General features: G+C 33.4%; 3 protein-coding genes across 7 annotated transcripts in view; 1 reads left to right on the top strand and 2 right to left on the bottom strand.

Moving 5' to 3' along the window:
* Positions 1–1407: 1407 nt before the first annotated feature.
* On the bottom strand, positions 1408–2560 carry LOC149729577 (transmembrane emp24 domain-containing protein 4-like). Its single transcript, XM_089885739.1, has one exon. It carries the CDS (start codon positions 2474–2476, stop codon positions 1826–1828), a length of 651 nt encoding a protein of 216 aa, XP_089741865.1. The 5' UTR covers positions 2477–2560; the 3' UTR covers positions 1408–1825.
* A 3866-nt stretch (positions 2561–6426) lies between these two features.
* LOC149729576 (uncharacterized) lies at positions 6427–18750 on the bottom strand. Of its 5 annotated transcripts, XM_089885713.1 has the most exons (23): positions 18437–18461; positions 18131–18253; positions 16422–16530; positions 15399–15600; positions 15038–15126; positions 14806–14883; positions 14391–14558; positions 13831–13936; positions 13527–13587; positions 13333–13376; positions 12763–13013; positions 12476–12518; positions 11793–11890; positions 11302–11397; positions 10719–10950; positions 10256–10459; positions 10101–10201; positions 9842–9947; positions 9600–9665; positions 8475–9235; positions 8099–8203; positions 7785–7851; positions 6427–7720 (listed from the first exon to the last, which is right to left on the bottom strand). In XM_089885713.1, exons 2-22 carry the CDS (start codon positions 18229–18231, stop codon positions 7804–7806), a joined length of 3069 nt encoding a protein of 1022 aa, XP_089741839.1. In that variant the 5' UTR covers positions 18232–18253; positions 18437–18461; the 3' UTR covers positions 6427–7720; positions 7785–7803. The 5 variants fall into 5 exon arrangements, with proteins under 5 accessions (XP_089741839.1, XP_089741838.1, XP_089741836.1 ...); XM_089885712.1 differs by having other exon boundaries at positions 9600–9662; positions 10101–10459; positions 18437–18750; XM_089885710.1 differs by lacking the exon at positions 18437–18461 and adding an exon at positions 18527–18746 and having other exon boundaries at positions 10101–10459.
* Positions 18751–19471: 721 nt separating this feature from the next.
* The window catches only part of LOC149729575 (polycystin-1-like), a 50943-nt gene continuing 50264 nt past the window's right edge, over positions 19472–20150 (top strand). Inside the window, exons 1-2 of the mRNA XM_089885697.1 lie at positions 19472–19656; positions 19862–20016. Of these exons, the coding sequence (XP_089741823.1) occupies positions 19564–19656; positions 19862–20016 (248 nt within the window). The 5' untranslated portion in view covers positions 19472–19563. The remainder of the gene's footprint in view (positions 19657–19861; positions 20017–20150) is intronic.

Genomic DNA, 20150 nt, shown 5'->3' with positions numbered 1-20150 from the left:
TGAACTAAAGTTTTAACTACGTTTAAAAGTCGTTTCTGAAACGTTTAACAGATGGTCGTATTAAGTTTAGACCGTTGTCATGATATATTTGTTCTGACTGTTAATGTTGTAGCGAGCTCTATTGCATATACCTACAGATATATAACCACTTGGTCCAAATGTTCTTGGAACGACGTTTAAACTGGGCTTGAAGGCTCGTCGCTGCTAACGCTGTGATCGTATGTGTCCTTATGCAAGATACTAAACGGCATATACATTATTGAGCACGTTAGTGACCTTATAGATCATTGTTTTTGGGCGACTTTTTTCCGCACTTATCTCAATTCCTAAATCTAGCGTTTATTTTTTATTCTCTTGATTAAAATCAAATCATAATATATATTTATAATTTTTAGACTAAATTTTCAGATTTGAAAGCTGTGGGAGGGCACGTGTTGGTGAGATAAGAAATCCAAACAACGATTTACGACTGAATCAACTGTTACCATTTAAGTGGGGATTAAATTTTGTAGTAAAAGGATTAATTAATACTATGCCAATTGGTTTTAAATGTGTTCACGCATTAGATCTTTGATCTCTTGTTCTTTCATTATAGCTTCACTGTTTTGTCTGGTAAATCTTAATTCTGGGATATCATGTGTAACAATTAATATACAGAATCTTTTAATTCTTTGTGCCATCTTGCCCCACTTTGTATGTGTTTTATTGCTAAAAATTGAAAAGTGTGTTTGTAATTGAATAACTTATACCTTAGGGGTAATTTAAATATAATGATGTAATAAGAAGATAATGTATGGAATTTAATGGAAAGTTATTCAAAATTCAGTCACAGGCAAATTGTGGGAAGTGGCTTAGGCAAAATACAGTGTAACAAATAACAATACCAAATTGTGGAAAAATTTAAACCAGTTATTATATTTTTTAGTATTTATAAGTTAAAATGCATTTGTAGGATACACTATTCATCAAGTGGAGTTCTAACCATACCCATAATTCATACAATAACTTTCTGTAGTTAACATGCTAAAAACTATGGCAGTGGGACAGGACAAAGAATGTTTTAACTTTTTTTTAAGTTTGCAATACTTGTTTAGTTGTTTGTGTTATTTTCGTATACTTCTAATATAAATTCATGTAATAAAGTTTACCTTGTGTGTTTTAGTATACTTTAGTATACTTTTGTGTTTTTAATTAACAAGCGAGAGCACCAACCACTGTGTCACTGTTTAGGAGGGTATGTGCTAAATAACTTTGTTTATCACGCTGCTGGTGTGTATGTTTTGTTGTGGTAATTCATGCTAGTTAAGACTTGAATTTGGTTGTCACTTCATCTCAGCTGATATTGCCCAAAAATCCAAGTAATAGGTTGTTTTAAAATAACAACAAGCGGCAATGTTTGAAACAAAATTATGCAGTAAAAGTATATATTTTTATAAATTTGAAATTCGTGCAACAAAACACAAAAGCTACTATAGTCAAACAAAAAATCCATTTAAATACTTCGTACAACTAGATGGTATGTTAAAACAGTACAGATGAAATTATTTTAAATAAACAGCATACTGCTATAATAACTATTAGGCCTATTATTTTAGACACAAATTGTATAATGCCCTCCACCCACCCCAACCATACCAATTAAAGAAATAACATCAAGAGGACATAACTAACCTACTACCAATTTATTGAGTTTATCAACAAGGCATAAAAGCATAAATTCATAAATTGCATCCACTGCATAAATGAGCCAAATGACTAATTTTTTTTAAACCCAACTGTCTAGCAGTGTTGTACCTGCTATTCAACCTAGTTTTGATTAAAATGTTTACACCAACTTTTTTGCTTCAAAAAATCCTTTCAAATGACGCATCTGCCAGATACCAGCAATGACCAGCACTGCACTCTGTGCAAGTGACCACCATAGAACTCTGGCATTGGTGTTTTCACTTGTCTGTCTGAACCTTTCTTCTCTGTACCGTTGGTAGTTTTGCTCTTTCTGGATCTGTTGAACTTGATCAAGAAGTTGACGAACACGAAGTTGAAGTTCAGTCAGTTTGTCTTTTGCTGCAATCTGACTGTAATCATTGGTGTTCTCCCCAACTTGGATATCAAGATGAACGCGAATCCTTCCACCAGCAAATAAAGACCATTTAGTTGAATTAGAGTGAATGCAAATTTGATGTTCACCAGGTGTGTGGGAAGTGAATGTAAAAGCTCCTTCAGACCCATAGCTTTTTGAAAGCAAAACTTTACTTTCTGGATCTTTTATTTCAACATGCATACCCATTCCTGGGGTTGAATCAAGATATTGATTAGAACGCTTATCCCAGAGTTGCGCTTTGTACTTTCCAGTCACCATTGTGTCTTCTGGTAGCTCTTCTATGAAACATTTCTTTTCTTTCTCACCAACATGGAAATATATGGCATACGAACAATGAACAAAAAGTAAGAAAATTAAGACTGCCTTTGTTGCCATGGCAAATCAACTATTAGTTTAGCATCCAAAATAACTTATGCTACTTATTTTCCTGTAAAGTTAAAATTTATCAACACAGATCATAGCACACGTTAGTTGTATTCCAGAAACATAATTCTTATAAAAACTAATGACTCAAAATTGTTTAACCAGATTATGATTGAAGAAATAAAACAAAATACACTTTTCTTTCCTTGAACTAACAGTTGTTAGTACTGATATAACTATAAAATATCTCAATCCTCAAATAGATTAGTCAATATTCCAGTGAGAAAATGAACAAAAATTGTATACCGACAGTGTTTGGTATTTATCCGAAACGAGCCAGGTTAACAAACGTGGCGTTGTCAAGGTATAGACTATTTAGAGTGGATCTAAAAATACGCAAGGACGATTAAATATCCCGAGGTATGTATACTGCGATATACAAAAGGTTGTTTATACTTGTAACAAGGTTTACGTAGATACACTGTCAACACCAACAAGTTAAAACCGCTTGCTAAGAAGCTCTATATGACGTGGACTCACATCTTATATCTAAGTTTCTCATGCTAATGCAACGTCACCTGAACATCATTTCCGGTGTTGCCAATCAATTTAACAATTTTCATAGAAATCCAACTTTGTTTCTAAGAAGTGGAAATATAAAACTTTATCATAATTTCAATATAATACAAATTGGATATAACGTTCAAAAGTTTGTTTTTAATAATTTAAATTAATATTCTTTCATATTCTTATCGAGTCCGTAGGCCTTTATAAACACACAAACAGAATTGTAGATACAAAAAGAGAGCAAAGCTTTAATGAGTAAGCTCGTACTATAATTATTCAATTTTAATTTATGCGACACTTTTATTACCACGGACGACTATGCTTGATTAGATTCTAAAATAAACCGAACGTGATCAACCTAGCGTTTTTTGTCGCCATTTGCGACCGTGTTGCAGTGGGCAGAATGTATTTATACATACCAGAGTCGGTATGTGAACATTTATTTACTGACCTTTTTAGTGACTTTTGATACACAACTTCGGTGTAGTGATATATTCGTTCCAGTTTGTATATTTGTAGCGGTTTCGTTATATATTTGTTTCGATTGATATATTTGTACCGGGCGCTATTGCTCATGCGCCGACACGCTACTGCACTTGAACAGTAGGTCAGAACAAATTCAATACGAGCTCTAATACAGACGTACAGTCCGCGCCATGGCTCAGTGGTTTAGCCGTCTGCATCGAAACCAAAGTGTCCCTGATTCGATGCTCTACGGCGATACTAACACTGATCCGGCGTATGTGTCCTTGGGTAATGGGTAAGACACTTATCGGACATTGCTTCAACCCAGCGGTCACTAATGGGTTGTACAAATTGTAAAGGTCACTAATGGGTTGTAATAACAATCATACACAAAGTTAAAAAGTTTGGTAACTCTTAGGCACTTAAAAACTTAAACTTAAAAAATGGTGCTAATATAATACGCTTCGCGCCACCGCTCGCAAGAAGGAGGGCTTTTCGGGTGTTGGGGTAATTGGCCAAATCTGATAAAGACCTCATCCATAAAGATTAAAAAAAATATAATAAAGACGTACCGCCAGGAAAAAATCTTACTTCATTTATTAATTTTTATTAGGAATAACATGCTAGTGACCTACATAAATACGCGTAAGTTATATTTTCGCGAAAACATTTGAAAATTTAAAAACATGATTTAAGTTTTATTAATTTTTATATTATTTGTAGCCCAGATAAAGTAAGTACTAATAAAAAGCTTTTTACTTATAATTTACAAGTGCTGGTTGACCAAGGTGATCCGAGAATGCAAAAATTATAGCGGCCACTTTCGCTCCCTTCTACCCGTGCTACTTATAGCCCCCACTGAATATACAGGATCGCTGGTTGGATTATATGACTCCGTGCTGATCCGACTTCATATACAGGCTTCAGCGGGGTGCTATATCTACTGTAGTACTAATTGCTTTTATAACCAGAAACCAAACAGTTCATGATATCTTGCTATGTTTTATTCCTTTTTCTGGTATACCAGTACACGATACGGTATCGGGTAAAAGCTTACTTGACGGCTGGGCAAAGGCTCGTAAGAGCCCGCCATGAACCTAGACTGACCTCGAGGTCTCAGTGCCGATAGTGGTTTCTCGTTATTAGTTATTGTGTTAGGGAAAAGGCGAATTATATAGCGGACAGAATCACGTGACAGCAGTGTGACGTCATGCGATAAAAGGGAATCGATTTGGGCCTGTCATCGGCTGAACGGGACATCATTAACCTCGTTCAACGGGGGGTTTGTTTTCATGAGAATAGTCTCCCATGAGATAAGTCGTATCCGCACTGTTGGCATTGATTAATTAAGTATTGGGATTGGGTTATGTGACGTCACTTTAGGCGTCGAGTTGCAACAATACCTCCCTTTCGGCAATGAGAAATTGATATGTGGGTCTCATGTAACCGAATAAATTGTTGAAACTCGACGCCTACAATATATATAGAAAACGATAACGATAAAATAACAAATGCGGGGCAATTAAAAAACTAAAAAAAGGAAAGTAAAAGACACATGGCGCAAGATATACAAAGAAAGAACATAAACAAAAATTAGGTTGGGTGGAACAGCGGTATTATGCTCCGTAGCTCGGAGCGATTAAAGTTGTGGACGGTCATGGGGTAAAATACATGTGTGCGCATTGAAGTCGCTCGTGCGATAATGAAACGGACATGGGATCACTTATTGCTGTTAGCCCGGCAAAGCCGGCAGAATAAGTCGGCGCCTGTAGCCCAGGTCGCCCTGCGAGAGTTTATGTTAGACACCGGTTACGCACACCTGATATTTCTCCGTGTTGCACTTCCTTTACTTGTGAACGGCGTTGACGCAGACTGGATAATTGTGTAGACTGTTGAGGATGCTGCTTGTCCTCGGTCTTATATCCTTTCGTTGAGGCGAAAAATACCCACGGCGTAGTGATAGCAGTGGAAAACTGGTCGTTTCTGACATCGTGGTCGCGAGAAATAGATCCATTTCGAAGCGAATGCAAACGGGAGACGGGACCGTAAGTTGAACGGTCGTAAAATATAAAAACACACCTGGTTTGCGATGTTGCTTTGTCAGTCAGTATTGCAGATCGCGGACGCTTTTGCACCTGCTTGTATTGCCATATAGTCCATTAAATAGATGCGGACAGCTTCTGCAGCATAATGGCTGCTAGTCGGTTTGTAACATCGGTATAGTCCAATAAATAACTGCTGTGGACGGCTTCTGCGGAATAGTAGCCTGTCGGGTCGGAAGGTTTTGCGTGTTCAAATCGAACGTCGGGTGCACCATTTATAGCCCCCACTGAATATACAGGATCGCTGGTTGGATTATATGACTCCGTGCTGATCCGACTTCATATACAGGCTTCAGCGGGGTGCTATATCTACTGTAGTACTAATTGCTTTTATAACCAGAAACCAAACAGTTCATGATATCTTGCTATGTTTTATTCCTTTTTCTGGTATACCAGTACACGATACGGTATCGGGTAAAAGCTTACTTGACGGCTGGGCAAAGGCTCGTAAGAGCCCGCCATGAACCTAGACTGACCTCGAGGTCTCAGTGCCGATAGTGGTTTCTCGTTATTAGTTATTGTGTTAGGGAAAAGGCGAATTATATAGCGGACAGAATCACGTGACAGCAGTGTGACGTCATGCGATAAAAGGGAATCGATTTGGGCCTGTCATCGGCTGAACGGGACATCATTAACCTCGTTCAACGGGGGGTTTGTTTTCATGAGAATAGTCTCCCATGAGATAAGTCGTATCCGCACTGTTGGCATTGATTAATTAAGTATTGGGATTGGGTTATGTGACGTCACTTTAGGCGTCGAGTTGCAACATACTAACATAAACTTTAGGCACTGCACTAACTATAGACCCCAGCGTTATAGGCCTAACCATTCCACAATAAAATTGTATTTATTAATTCAAAACAATATAAATGATAAATAATAATATTCGTCATAAAAAAGCATGTATATAGAATTTTCTACTGCTCTATCTTTGAATATGTTATAGTGCTACGTAATAACTAAAAAAAACATTAATTTAATTTCCTTATAAAAGTGTGGGAATGGTTGTTAAACATAAAAAAGTATGGACATAACTTGAATCATATGAGTATTAAATTTTCAAAAGTTTTCATGAAATTATTACTTACGCATGCAACTATGTAGGTCACTAGCATGTTATTCCCAAAGTCCAAAGAAATCATTTCTATGAACTTTGGGTATTCCCATTAAAAAAAAAGAAGTTATATTTCCCCAGAACTTTTTTAGTCGGTACGTGTTTTTTAGAGCTTATATCGTATTTGTTCCGACCTACTGCGCATGCGTAGTAGTGTTTCGGCGCAATAGCTTCCGGTGTCGTGATATATTCGTTCCGATTGATATATTTCTAACGGGCGCTATTGCGCAGTGGCCAGGAATAAATACAAGACAAGCTTTAATAAATACGTACTGACTAAAAAAGTTCTGGGGAAAAGTATAGTTTTTTTTCTTTTATTTTTTGAATTTTTTTTCAATGGGAGTAACACAGGCTAGTGACCTACATAGATACATTCGTAAGCAATATTTTTCTGAAAACTTTTAAAAATTTAATATTCATATGATTTATATACTTTTTAACATAAAAGTTATTAGTGCAGGATTTTTCTACTTTCAATAAAATCACTCAACTTGGTGGTTTCCTTAATGAGATTAACTTTTTCTCACACTTCGTTATACAAGTAACCAAATTTAATTTATGAAACTTTAATATAACATAAACTACAGGATTTTACAAAATCAGTTACATATAAAAGCTACAATCATCAAACCATAGCTGTATCATGTCAATATGGCAAAAGAAAAAAACATAAATTTGTTATTTTATATGTGTTTTTATCGAAACGATAATCACATCTTCATTGAGTGTCATTCCACTGTTACTATTACTAAATATATATGATGTATTACAAAATAAATAAATAAACATTGTATCATTAAATATCTATCTGCTTTTTGATCAGATGTGCAATTGCATATTTTACACTGTTATACAATAACAACAGTTTGTTCATCACGCCACTCAGCCATATTGTGTTGAGACGTTCTAATTCTTAAAAAAAAAGTAGAAGTTTCAGTTGAGTTGAACTTCTGCAGTTCTTGGTTACCTTTAACACTTTTTAAGATCTGGTTCATATACTGAATTTCACTGAAAAAAAACCTGATTTATTAAAGATAAACATAAGTCTTGTATTACTACACTTTAGACTTACCACATATATCTTTAATTTGTTACTTATAGTAAGATTGCATTTTCGAAGAAGCACTTTCAACAGTAGACTGAAATAAATGTGCTTGTTAATATATCTGTTCATTTAAATTGAACTAAAGAGTAAACCAATCTTTAAATATTATCTGGTACACAAAATCAAACAATAAAAACAACGGAATTAGAACTTTCTAGAAGTTAAAACAGAAGTATAGAAATTATTGATTAAAATGCGTAAACGTTACACCAAAGCTCATAAAGATGAGACATAAGCATTTTTTGACAAAATAATAATCTGAAAATTAGAAAGAAGCTTACCGGTGTAGATAATGTGTGTGTCATCCGTGAATTCCAACCAGAAGTTTGAAGATTGAGGGGTTGTTCCTCCTTCTTGGACAAGTTCAAAGGTTGATCTTCCCCTACCTGGATAATGTATTAAACAAATTACTTTAATACATTACAAAGCCTGACATAACAGTGATGTTATAACAGGAGTGTCTTCTACTTTGGACAGTGTTTTGGCGTTTTAGTTTCTTATGTAACTGGCAGTTTTGCAACCTAATGTAGCCACTGAATTGGAGCAATTACTGTTTGCATCTTGTCCAAAAACACACATGTCTACACTAGACATTAGAGTATTAAAGTAGCAAACAAATTAAACTTTATTACTTATAAACAACTAACTGATACAAACCTCTAGTTTTGGTATGGCAATCACAGCTGCCATGGGCTTCTTATGTAAAATGCTTGTTGTGGTGGTATGAGCTGTGGTCATCGATACAGTTTGACTTGACTGAGGAAGTGCGTAGCTTTCTTGTGGAAAGTTAGGAACTTGGTGAACTGGTTTAATTAGTTTTGCTTCATCAGTTTCTGAACTTGGTTGTCCCGGTTTGAAAGATTTTTTAGCGTGAGTGTTTAATACTTTAACTGTAGCAACGACTGCTGATTTTTGAGGTACGGAAGTAACAGGATTTTGCCACAAATGGGTGGTAGGCATGGTTGGCACTTGTCTTCTATAATCAAGATAATACATAGGTGATGGGTAATGTTTACCTGGCATTACTGAGTAGTTTGGTACCATATAAGGATAATGTAATGGCATTGGGAGTTGTGGACTCATAAGTTGAGGATGTAACACCAACTGTGGTGAGTGGGGAAACACTGTCTGATGAACCGGTCGTATAGACGCAACTGGATACAATGGATTTACTGGTTTTTGAGGTGAATAAGCTGCAGATGTTTCCACTGGCTCAGCTGAAACCATCGTGTTCTTGCTCAATTCCTTTGCTTTCTGACAAAGTCGTGCATATTCCGCAGAATAAGTCGACATTCTTTGCTGAGTATCTGCAGGGCTAGGTCGATCAGAAGAAGGACTTAACAAATGTTGGATTTCATAATTTAACTGAACAAGTCGTTGACGGATGTCTTGCAAGGAATCATCTGTTGCAGAAGTTTCTGGAATAAAGTAAATCCTTTTTTGTTTGGACTGGGCAATAACTTTACCAAACTCTACTATGATAAAAAAATAAGATTTTCCTTTAACCAAATAGAAGTACCAGTAAAAAAGTTCTAATATATAGTAGGGGGAATATAGAACACCTTTTCATTCTATTTTCATGTCCTATTTTGTAGTAAACAAAGAACATTCAAAGAATTAAAAAAGCCTATTCTCACAACTTTCATAGACTGTGTTACTTGTTTGAAACACAACTAGGATATTCGGATTTGTTCTGAAGGTGTCCTGTCAACCCCAACCTACTATACTAACAGCGTATTCTTCTAAATCAGAATATCTATGTATTTGACTAGACCTACTAACCGGATGAAGCAGATTTTAAACTTTCGTTTTGTTGTAGTGGAACCGTTACATCCTCTGTGTTTTCTGCTGTAAAATATTATCAACGTAAATAATTTGCATTTAATGAATTTTAAAATCAACAGTAAAATGAAGCCTTTTTCACAGCGCTGCAGTGACGATCTTAACATTTGTTTGATGCATCATCTTTAACAGAATTCCTAATATTACAGCCAAATTTAAACTGTTGCATTGTGGTAACTTACTTTTGACATTGGTTTCAAGCGATGTTGGTATATTAGGTCTCACAATCTCAACACTAATATGTGTTTGGTTGGATGCAGTTTGTACTGTTGTGTACGAAACAGGAATCTGTGAAATAAAATATTATTGAGTGGATGTCAGATATATAAAACAGAACTTTGAGGCAGCTCAAAACAGCTTATTATCTGCCAGTTTCTTTGAATTTCAAGCCATACCTTATCTAATGACAATGTTTTTATTAAAACAGAAAAATGGCAAAACCTTTGGTTCCATTGACTTTTTCTTTTCCAAAATGACTTCTCGAAGACTCTGTTTTGTTTCAACTGATATTTGATGATCTTCACGCTTGCTTGATGCATCATCTGCTACAGTTTCATTAACATTTCCATTAAATACAGATATAGCTTGGGCTACACCTGGTTGAACAACACTGGCTTGTGCAAGGAGAAGAAGTGATGGTTCAATTGGAGATTGTCTTGCTGTGCCTTGCAGTTGTGAAGGAATACCAAACGAAGTACTTGATTTTCTTCCATCTTTAGAAATAAAGTGTTCAAGTGGTCGTCGGTAGATTTCATTATACTCGGTGCCACGTGACTTTTCAACGATTTCATGTTTCATTTCTGATTAAAAAATACATATTTAAAACTTGAAACAACATAAATAAATTCCTTTACATTGTCTAAATTCACTAATGTCCCCTGTTTTTGACTATCATTCCATTCCATCTAAACTAGGTTAATAAATAATTCCTATAACCAAAAAACCAGCTACCTTTATGGTTTAGTAAAACATTTAATATGAAAATAACAACCAAAAGACTGTTTAATAAAAATAAAAAAGATTTAATAGGAGTACATATGTGTAAGAAACCTAATATACCTTTCATGGCAGCAACAGCTAACCCTTGCAATGCAAGTTTCTGCAGTTCATTTGTTTTTGATTTTATCTCTGCTTGTCTAGCTGGTCGAATTTTCGATGGAACAGTGTTGGCTTGAGTTATAAAATCTAAAGAGTTGGATGTTGACAACGAAGGCATCGCGGCAACTGCAAGTCCTTCCCTTGCAACTTGGAACAAAGCTTCATCTGAAGGGTTTGGACTTCCAGGTAGTGACTGTAAGGTTATATTTTGAAGTTTTACTCACTATAAAGTGATTTAAAATTTCGAAATAGAACCCTTAAAAGCTATACATCTTTTGTTTTCCTAAATTTTTTATCATTCAAGTTAAGCTGTTTTCTAGCAAGTGATTTGATTTAAATTTAATCAAATGGTATACTGACGATGACAATTCAAAGTTGACATTTTAATAGGAAAAATAAAACAAGGGTTAATGTGATGGTTAGGGAACCTGAAACTAATTCAGAATACAAATGAATATAATGATGTATATTTACATGGATTAGTACACAGTTGTAATTTTTTAAGAAATATAGACACTGGACACTGGTTGTCTGATTATCTTACCATGGAACGCTCAGCTTGTCTTCTATATTGAGTCATGATTGGTAGAGTGGGCTTAGTTAACGCAGGAGATGTTTTACCTTCTTGTTTTGGTATAATCTTTAAACAAAATACACAAGTACAATTATAATTAAAAGTTTTTGCTTTTCCAAAGCGAATAAAACGCTTTATATTTATTGTATTATGCAACCCAACTTAATAGAAACAACTTTTGGTCTCCGACCCACGGGTAATATAGTACTGGTGTATAATAAAAAATGTAAAGAATAATCGTTATACTTATAGTTGGATGATATTATAATCAAATATTATTCACAAAACAGCCGTATCATAAATTATTTTCATGGAAAAGCACAATCTTGCACGAGAGGCGCTGTCAAGCATACATATGCTTATGTTTCCTAACCTTTGAACTGTGCCCAGAAAATGGACACAGCATTTAAATAAAGAAAGTTGATAAAAAATGTTAAACTACAGAATGTTACTAAACTTACCTGACCACGAACATCACTTTGACAATTTTCAATTTTATATTCATTACATGTAGATGTTGGAGATGGAATTGGAGCTTCACTTGTTGTTGGAGAAACATCTGAAATATATTGGTTGTGATTATAATATTTGTATTGAATACAAACTTTTTTGTTTTAAGTAATATATTTCCTAACAAAAGCATGATAGTAAAGCAAATGTCTTTAAGGTTTTTTTATGATAGCATGGGGTCTGAAACTCATTTTTGGAAAACATTTTTTAACATTGGCGTTTTAATGATTGAAACTTATTTATGGAATTCTTCTGTGGCTGTGGCAAAGTAGTTTGCGCGCCTGCCTGTAACCCAGGGGTAATGGGTTCAAGGCTCGTCGCTGCTACCATTATGAGCGTATGTGTCCTTGGGCAAGACACTTAATGGCAATTGCTCCAACCACTAATGGGTTGTGCAAATTCGATAATTATCAGCCATTAATAAAAAAAAATAATCACCCACAAAGTAACATACACAGTAATTCGTGAGCTGGCAGGAAGTGTATGAACACCCGTGTTATAACGACTGTCGTTTTCTGGCCACACGAGCATAAAGTAAATTACATTACATTACTAATGCTTAATTTGTTAAAAATTTTTATACTAACAACATCTTATATTATATTTATTTAGAAAATTTTAAAAAAAGTAAAACCTTTTTCCTGCTTCGGAATAATAAGGAACGGAGAAACACTCGTCTGCAAAACAATAAATTAATAAGGGTTAGTATAAATCTGTTAAATAAAGTATATGGTGAAGGAATTTAAACCAAAAAGCATTTCTTTGTAAATTATATCAAATTGTGTATAAATAATAACTAACATTTTGTACATATACACATGCATAGGCCAAGTCAGTATATACATGGTAAAACTGTAGCAAAATCCCATGTCCGATTGTGAGTTACTTGTAGAAAAATGTAAATTTGTTTTAAAAAAGAACCTTCATAACATTTCTATCTTGGATGCACTTTCTGAATAATTCTTCTTTATAAAATTGTGGGGGAAGATAAGCAGCTCTTCCTGATGATAAGATGGGGGGAGGGGGAGGTAAGATGGACGAATAACTTGAAAACCCAAATGGTTTTATGCAAGGGAAGATGGAACGCTTGTCTGTGGTTGAATCCTCGTTTAATTCAGTTTTATTCGTGGAGATTGTAGAACCAGATGAACCAAGAATTTGAGAATTCATTTCTAAAGCAAAAAGTGAAGGTTAGTACATAAATAATATAGTCAAGTGGAGTAATAAAAAACAAAATTAACAAAAAACAATTTTTTCCAGTCTGGAGGAACAACAAAAAACAATTTTTGTTTATCATACAATGATGGTCAAAAAACTGTTTTATGGGAAATTTAAAGCATTGTTAGGGAAAATGGGAAATCCAAGGTTCAATACTTAACAATTTTACAAAACATATACCAACATTTTTTATATAAAATGTTGCCAGTAAATTTTAGTTTTATGGCACACCTGAGGAAATATTTATAAAATAAATGTGATCTTTTGTCTCACCTTTTTTAAGGACTTCAAGTCTGTTTCTCTTGATTGAAATTTCGCTAAAAAGTAGTAATAAGAGTTTGTATGGAAAGTTACTTTGTTGGCAAATTAACATAAATGGGTCACTCAAATTCTGACAAAAGTAGTCTAAAATATGTAGATTGGTTAATTTAACATTATTTACAGTTATGGTTTACTGAACATATTACCTCTCATCTTGATTTTCATTTTCAAGTTGATGTTTTCCCATTATTGATTTATGTGACATGGCTGTAAAAAAGTTAACGTGAAACTCACACAACACATTTTAATCATTTGATGATTTAATAATCCAATTATGTTCAACAATGTAAAATGGCTTTTTCTTTTTAACATTACTATTATATATATATGCTAAGAGGTAATAACACATTTAACTTTGCCATTATGGTTTATCACACAACAAGTGTTTTAATTACTAAGATGTTCCAGACTCTGACATTAAAATTTCATATAATATGAAATTAAAATTACATTTTGGTTCAGATGGAGTTGTTGGACAACTCATACTTCGCATTAGTTGTGCATTTTGTTTATCTCCATTGGTCATACCAGCTTGTATCATCTGCAACGTCTGAAGCTGAAAGTTAAAAACAAATATGTTTTAGGTAAGAAACAGCAATTATGCTTAGTTTATTAAATAATATGAATTAAATGTTTTTTTTTAAAAAATGGGTAGTACCAATTGTCAATCGACACATTGTATGTTGACCACTTAGTTGTGAATAAAAATGGGTTGCAAATTAATTTATCCGAGTGGTCTACTACAGTAATTCACAAACACTTTTGATAGTTGATTTGTATCCCCAAAGATTTACTGTAAAGTTTACTGCACTTGGTCCAGACGTTTAGAAAGAAGCAACTTAACCTAATAAATAAATATCGGGCTTATTTTGGGACAGAATGTATATTATATATGTATATATAGTGTTTATAACGTCTATATACATATATTTATTTTTGAAAAAATGTATTTAACTGTTTATCACAAAAATAAAATGAACAAATGAATTACAGCAATTAACAAAACATACCTGAGAATCAGGACTAAAAAAGTGAAGATCCTCATTTGGAAGATTTCGGTTTGTTGCGTCTGCTCCTTTTCTTAATAAAAGACGAATAATACTTTGTACAGCACGACCACTTGCAATATGAAGAGCTGTATCACCACTGTATGTTTGTTCACACACACTTGCACCTTGCTTTTAAACAAAACAACTTTTTAAAAAGATTGTATCACGAATTTTTGGTTAAAAACAGTAGATCTCACACATTTTCATTTTCATCATAACAATACTGATATTTCTTTTAATAGCACAAAAAAAAACAATGTTAAAAAACAATATTTTTAGGATAGATAATCAACAACAAGTATAAAAAGGAATTGCAACTATATTGGTTATATCAAAAGGTGTCTAAAACAAGCTTGTCAAAAGAATGTGTAAATACCTCAAGTAATAACTCCACAATAATAACATTGTCAGATTCAATTGCATATATAAGCGCTGAGCGTCCACTTTTGTTGTCCTGAAACATTGAGACGCAAAACTAAAAACTTTAAGAGGAATGGAATTTACAATGTGTGAATATTAAATATCCTACAAGCTACAACATATGTAGCCTTCTGCTTAATTTTACCAGCAAACAATTTATTACAATAATCACATTATAATAAAAGTACCTTCACATCTATATTGGCACCGTGTTGCAACAACTGCTTGAGCACATTGATTGAATTGTTTTGTACAGCAACATGTAAAGCCGTGACACCTATATAAAACATTAATGTGAGTATGTTTTAATTTTGCATACCATAACGGTAACATCTAAACTTATTGTTATTTGACTTTAAGCACATTTAAATATGTATCTACATTTAGAGTAATGTGTAGAACGAATTAACATAGGTGGATTCTTGGCTAGTGATATATTGCGATTAATCTAAAATTTAACTTGTATCATTTAGGGAAATTTAAATGTAAGGCCTAGTCAAAATAAAGATTATGAGCACAGTGTTCAATTAATAAACTAAGCTTTGTTACCTTCCAAATTGATCTTTTCGATATCCAACGGAAACTTTGAATATTTAAAAACAGATTGAAGGCATGTTAATGAGTTGTATTTTGCAGCAATATGAGCAACATTGCAACCAAATCTATCCAATACATTCGGATTTGCTGCACAGTTCAATAAACCATCAACCACCTCACATTGGCTTGTAATTACCGCCAAATGAAGTGGGGTCTGAAATAATTAAACATATATATTTATAAGTTGATCTGTTAAGACAATTTTATAAGTTTGGTGTTAAGACACGTAACCTTTCCATTTGTTTCACAAAGTTAAATAAACAGTAAGCCTCACAATCCATTTAAGATGAAATGATATCAACTCATAAAAGCTGAGACACAGCAATAAGGAGAACTTTGAATCTACTATGGATTTTAAACAGACATCTTGCAATAGGATAAAACTAAAGAAAAATGTTGGTCTAAATTTAGCATATAAAAGTTCAGACCAGGTACTAAACAAGCGTTGCAGGCTTGCAGCAACTGCATAACTTTAAGCTTTTCTTAACTTAATGTAATACATACAGAAAACAAAAAATTTTACAAGCAAATTTATGATGCAAGAGATCGCGAGTAATATATAGGATTCATAGGACCATCCATTGCAAAAAAAAATACATAAAGTCAGTAAATAAAAACTTCAATCAAGGTCTAATATTTTTTTGTAAAATAACAAAACATTAAAATCATCCAAACAATTGACGATATTGGTGTTAACTTTAAAGAGGTCTGATCCAAATATTGGATATGTAGTCTTATTTTTTATAAATATCTTATTTCTGTGTTTGTATCTCGTCATGGTTTACAAACATGCCAAATTACAACAGCATTTAACCACTGTATTCTGCCCAGTCTTTAAGCGAAATGCTACAGGATAACGATGGAAAAACTTAATTGAAAATCCTCAAAGAAAATCCGATCAATACCTTTAAAGTGAAACTCTTAAAATTACAACACAAGTTGTGATAAAAGTTTATTCAAGCAAACAACACTAACTTGCATCAATCGGTTTAAAATATCAATGTTCTTTCTTGAAATTTGAAACAATCGAATAAGTTCCAAGCTTTTCTGTGTGTCGTGTCTCACTATAGATATGTGAAGAGGCCTGTAAAATATTATATTCATGTTAAACTGTAAAATGTATATTTCCATACAACAAGGTTTCTCTAATATTTTAGGCCATGAACCCATATTTGTCAATCTCCTAGTTCTTATACTCCAATCTAATGTTGTATTAATTCTTCAGTCCAAGTAACTTGGTAGGACATTAGAACTTTAAAGGAAAAAATAATTCACATACATATCATTCAATTTATTGCAAATAAACCATTGTGACAGACTGACAGTTTAAAGGGCCATACCACGATTAGGGATGCACATTACAGAATTTCGAATCCATGAGATTCGAATCCTTTTGTATTCGAATCTAATTACGAGATTCGGTATTCTGTTTAAAGACGTCATCACACGTCATCTCATATACTATATTAACAATTTTTGAAACTTATTAATTTTGAAAAAAAAAATTTTGTGTTTGTGGGACTTTCGAGGTAAACGTTTCGTAACGTCTTTTCATAGACTGCTATACGTTTCATGACGCAAAAACTACCTATTAGTACAATTTTTGATCATTTTACAGCTCATGATCCTACAAGGCTGCTATGAAAGAGTCAATAAACTGACTTTTGTATGTAAAATTATTTTTTCCTATAAATATAAAAAGATTCGAAATTCTAGATTCGGAATTCTAGATTCGAAATAAAGTATTCTAGGATATCCTAGAATACCTAATTATTCTGTAATGTGCATCCCTAACCACGATCAGTTTTTGATATGAACAGAGATGCTTGAATTTCATCTAATGTAGCACCAAAGTTTAAAAAAAACTAAAAAGCTGCTGAAAGACGTATAGATATAGGTCTACTTTATAGTGTTCTAATTTTTCAAATGAACATGTCTACATACCACGCTGACTCAGCACTTTTTCTTCTATTAAACATTTTTTTACCCCCATTTGATTAAATGTTCATTATGTCCTACTGGTACATGTTATTTTATTTTCATTAGAAAAAGGTCGGTCCTTCGAGTTGAAAATAAGTTTAAACAAAAGTGAAATCTGGTATGCAGCTAGGTTTCATAAAAAAGCAAACATAATTAAGTCAATATAATATTTTGTACATTTTTTTCATTCATAAAGAAAAAGAGGCATTCATTACACTAAATCCAAAATAAAAGATTTTTTTTTTCGGTAGGCCTAATTTGGAAAATATAAATGCTTAAAGTTAAGTGCACTATTTCATTTAGAAACTCCCAGGCATTGTCATCTAGGCAATTTATTTTCCTCCAGCTGTTTTGTTTCTCTTTTTTTTAATAACCTTTTTGTTTTTCAAAACTCTGGTGCTATTCCCTTTAGATTACACTAGAGCATCTCTGCTTACATACAAATTCTAATTTTTCGCTGGTAATCCCTCGGAACATTTTTATATATAAATATATAACTTTTTAAGGTTTTTGTAGAATTACTTCAGAAGCCAAGTGATGATTGGACATTCAGATACCAATATTGATTATCAGTCGCTTATGTTCAAAATTATATTTTATATCGCCAAGACTTCACAAAAACATTTTGCCATTACCAATTATTCTGCGTATTGGTGCGTCTTTCTAATGCAAAAGATAATTCATATATGGCAAGCCTCACTTACGTGTCACCATCATTATCTTGAAGTGATGCAAGATGACATTCTGTTGCAATAAACAAAGTTTCTTTCGGAGTTAAATCATGTTTGTTGCTTGCTGATAACATCTTGTGCTACGGTAGCTAATTCCTAAACATCAAATATAAGTTTTTCTAGAAAGTTTGTTAGTAAACTATTTCAAAAATGAAAGGTGTTGGCTAGTTATATCATAAGATAAGAAAACTTGACATAAAGGTTGCAAGCCTATTTATTAAATCACCCAATCACACCTAATATATTTTTCTTATACGAAAACAGACACTTTATACACACCTCATAATTATAAAGATAAAATAGTATAATAAAAGGTACAAGCATATATACGTAGCCTTTCCATGTATTTTCTGACGGGAACTAACTTACATATGATCAAGTAGAATGGGCCTTATTTATATAATACTAAACTATTACTATAAAATTCTAAAATCTGCCTGCTCTTTAACGGAAACGCCATTGCCCTAAGTTGATATTAATAACCATGGTGTTACGGACTGGTATCCACCGAGCAACGATATTAGAAAATTGGAATCTCGGTAATTGTAGGCCTACATAAACACGCAATGTTATAAATCGTGTAAAATCTGGTATTGAAATTTTCCAAGTACTTTAATTAAGAGCTCTATGCTTAATTAAGGCCGAAAACAGATTGGTGTAAATAAAATTCTGCTAAAACTGTAAAATTCTGTTTGCGCGGATGAATACACGGCGCGCTACAGGTACTTTTTACTATCGCCAATTTCCCCAACTGCGCGGTTATTCCCCTCTCTTTGAGCTTTTCATTAATTACGGGGAAAAAAGGCAATTTTAACAGGAGCAGACGGAGAAAAACGAAGAGCGCATGAGAAGTGAGCCGACTCGGTCTTGAAGTTTAGTAAGCGAGAGTCCTGTTGTTCGTAGTTCGCGATTTACGCGTAAATCACGTAGTGTTTATTTATTATGTGTTTTGCCTTATTTAAACCATTGACAAAACAGATTTTAGTGTCTACCTGTAAGTGGGTTTAAATACCGTTTAGTAGTTACAACAAAGTGGAGTAATCGGTTGGTAAGATCTGAGATGTAAACACGCCGTCTCCCGAATTAATCTACTTGACCGTACAAACTTACGAATGGCATATGGCGCTTATAACTTACCGTATGTAGTATCATCAACATCAACATATGTTGAGTATTTGTCAGTTGTGTTGTTTATGGAGTTAACTATAACCAACATAATAAACAAAAGTAAATTCAAATGATTAGTTAAGCAGCACATTTTTTTAAAATGTTGGTTATAGTAAGTATAAGTAAAGAATCTCCCCATGCGTTCCCTAACTAACCTGTTATTTTTTGTTAGCTATGGTAATCCACTTGTTGGTTATAATTTAAACAATTATCTGAAGTAATGTAACAAAAAGAGCATTATGTTTTGCTTCATTGGGAAAGGTGCCTCAAAGAACTTCAGTTTTTATTATTGTTTTGTTTTGCTGCTTTCCATTTTGCCTTCAAGTTTACAGGTATGTTTTTAACCATATTTTTATGGTGTTTACTTATAACATACAAATGGCTGTGCTTGTTGATGAGTTCTATATAAGTTCTAGCAATGTAGTGGCTTTTACAGTTATTAACCATGAAAAATATTGTGGTTTTTATTTTTTGGTATATTCTCTTTAAATGCAATCTGTATTGAACATGAAGAAATAATATTTTTTACTATTTCAGACATGTTCGCCATGTCCTACAGAGTGCACTTGTACAGAAAGAATACTGCCCCAGCGTCAAGGCATAATGGTCAATTCATGTGAAGTGAACTGTACTGATGTAAATTTCAACCGGTTTCCTGATGTTGGTACACTACCAAACTTCATATCATGGGTGTAAGGAACTTTCTTACCTCAATTTTTTGAAATTAAATCAAATTGCTGTATAAATTAATTGGCTTAACATAACTGACCTGTTTGTTTGGTGTAGCAGTTACCGCATTTATCTAACCTTAAAGTTTCATGAAGAA

This window comes from Ciona robusta, chromosome 10 (genome assembly GCF_009617815.1).
Source record: "Ciona robusta chromosome 10, ASM961781v2".
NCBI lineage: Eukaryota > Metazoa > Chordata > Ascidiacea > Phlebobranchia > Cionidae > Ciona > Ciona robusta.
The sequence above is the reverse complement of the archived record's forward strand: the minus strand, read 5'-3'. Positions and strand labels throughout refer to the sequence as shown.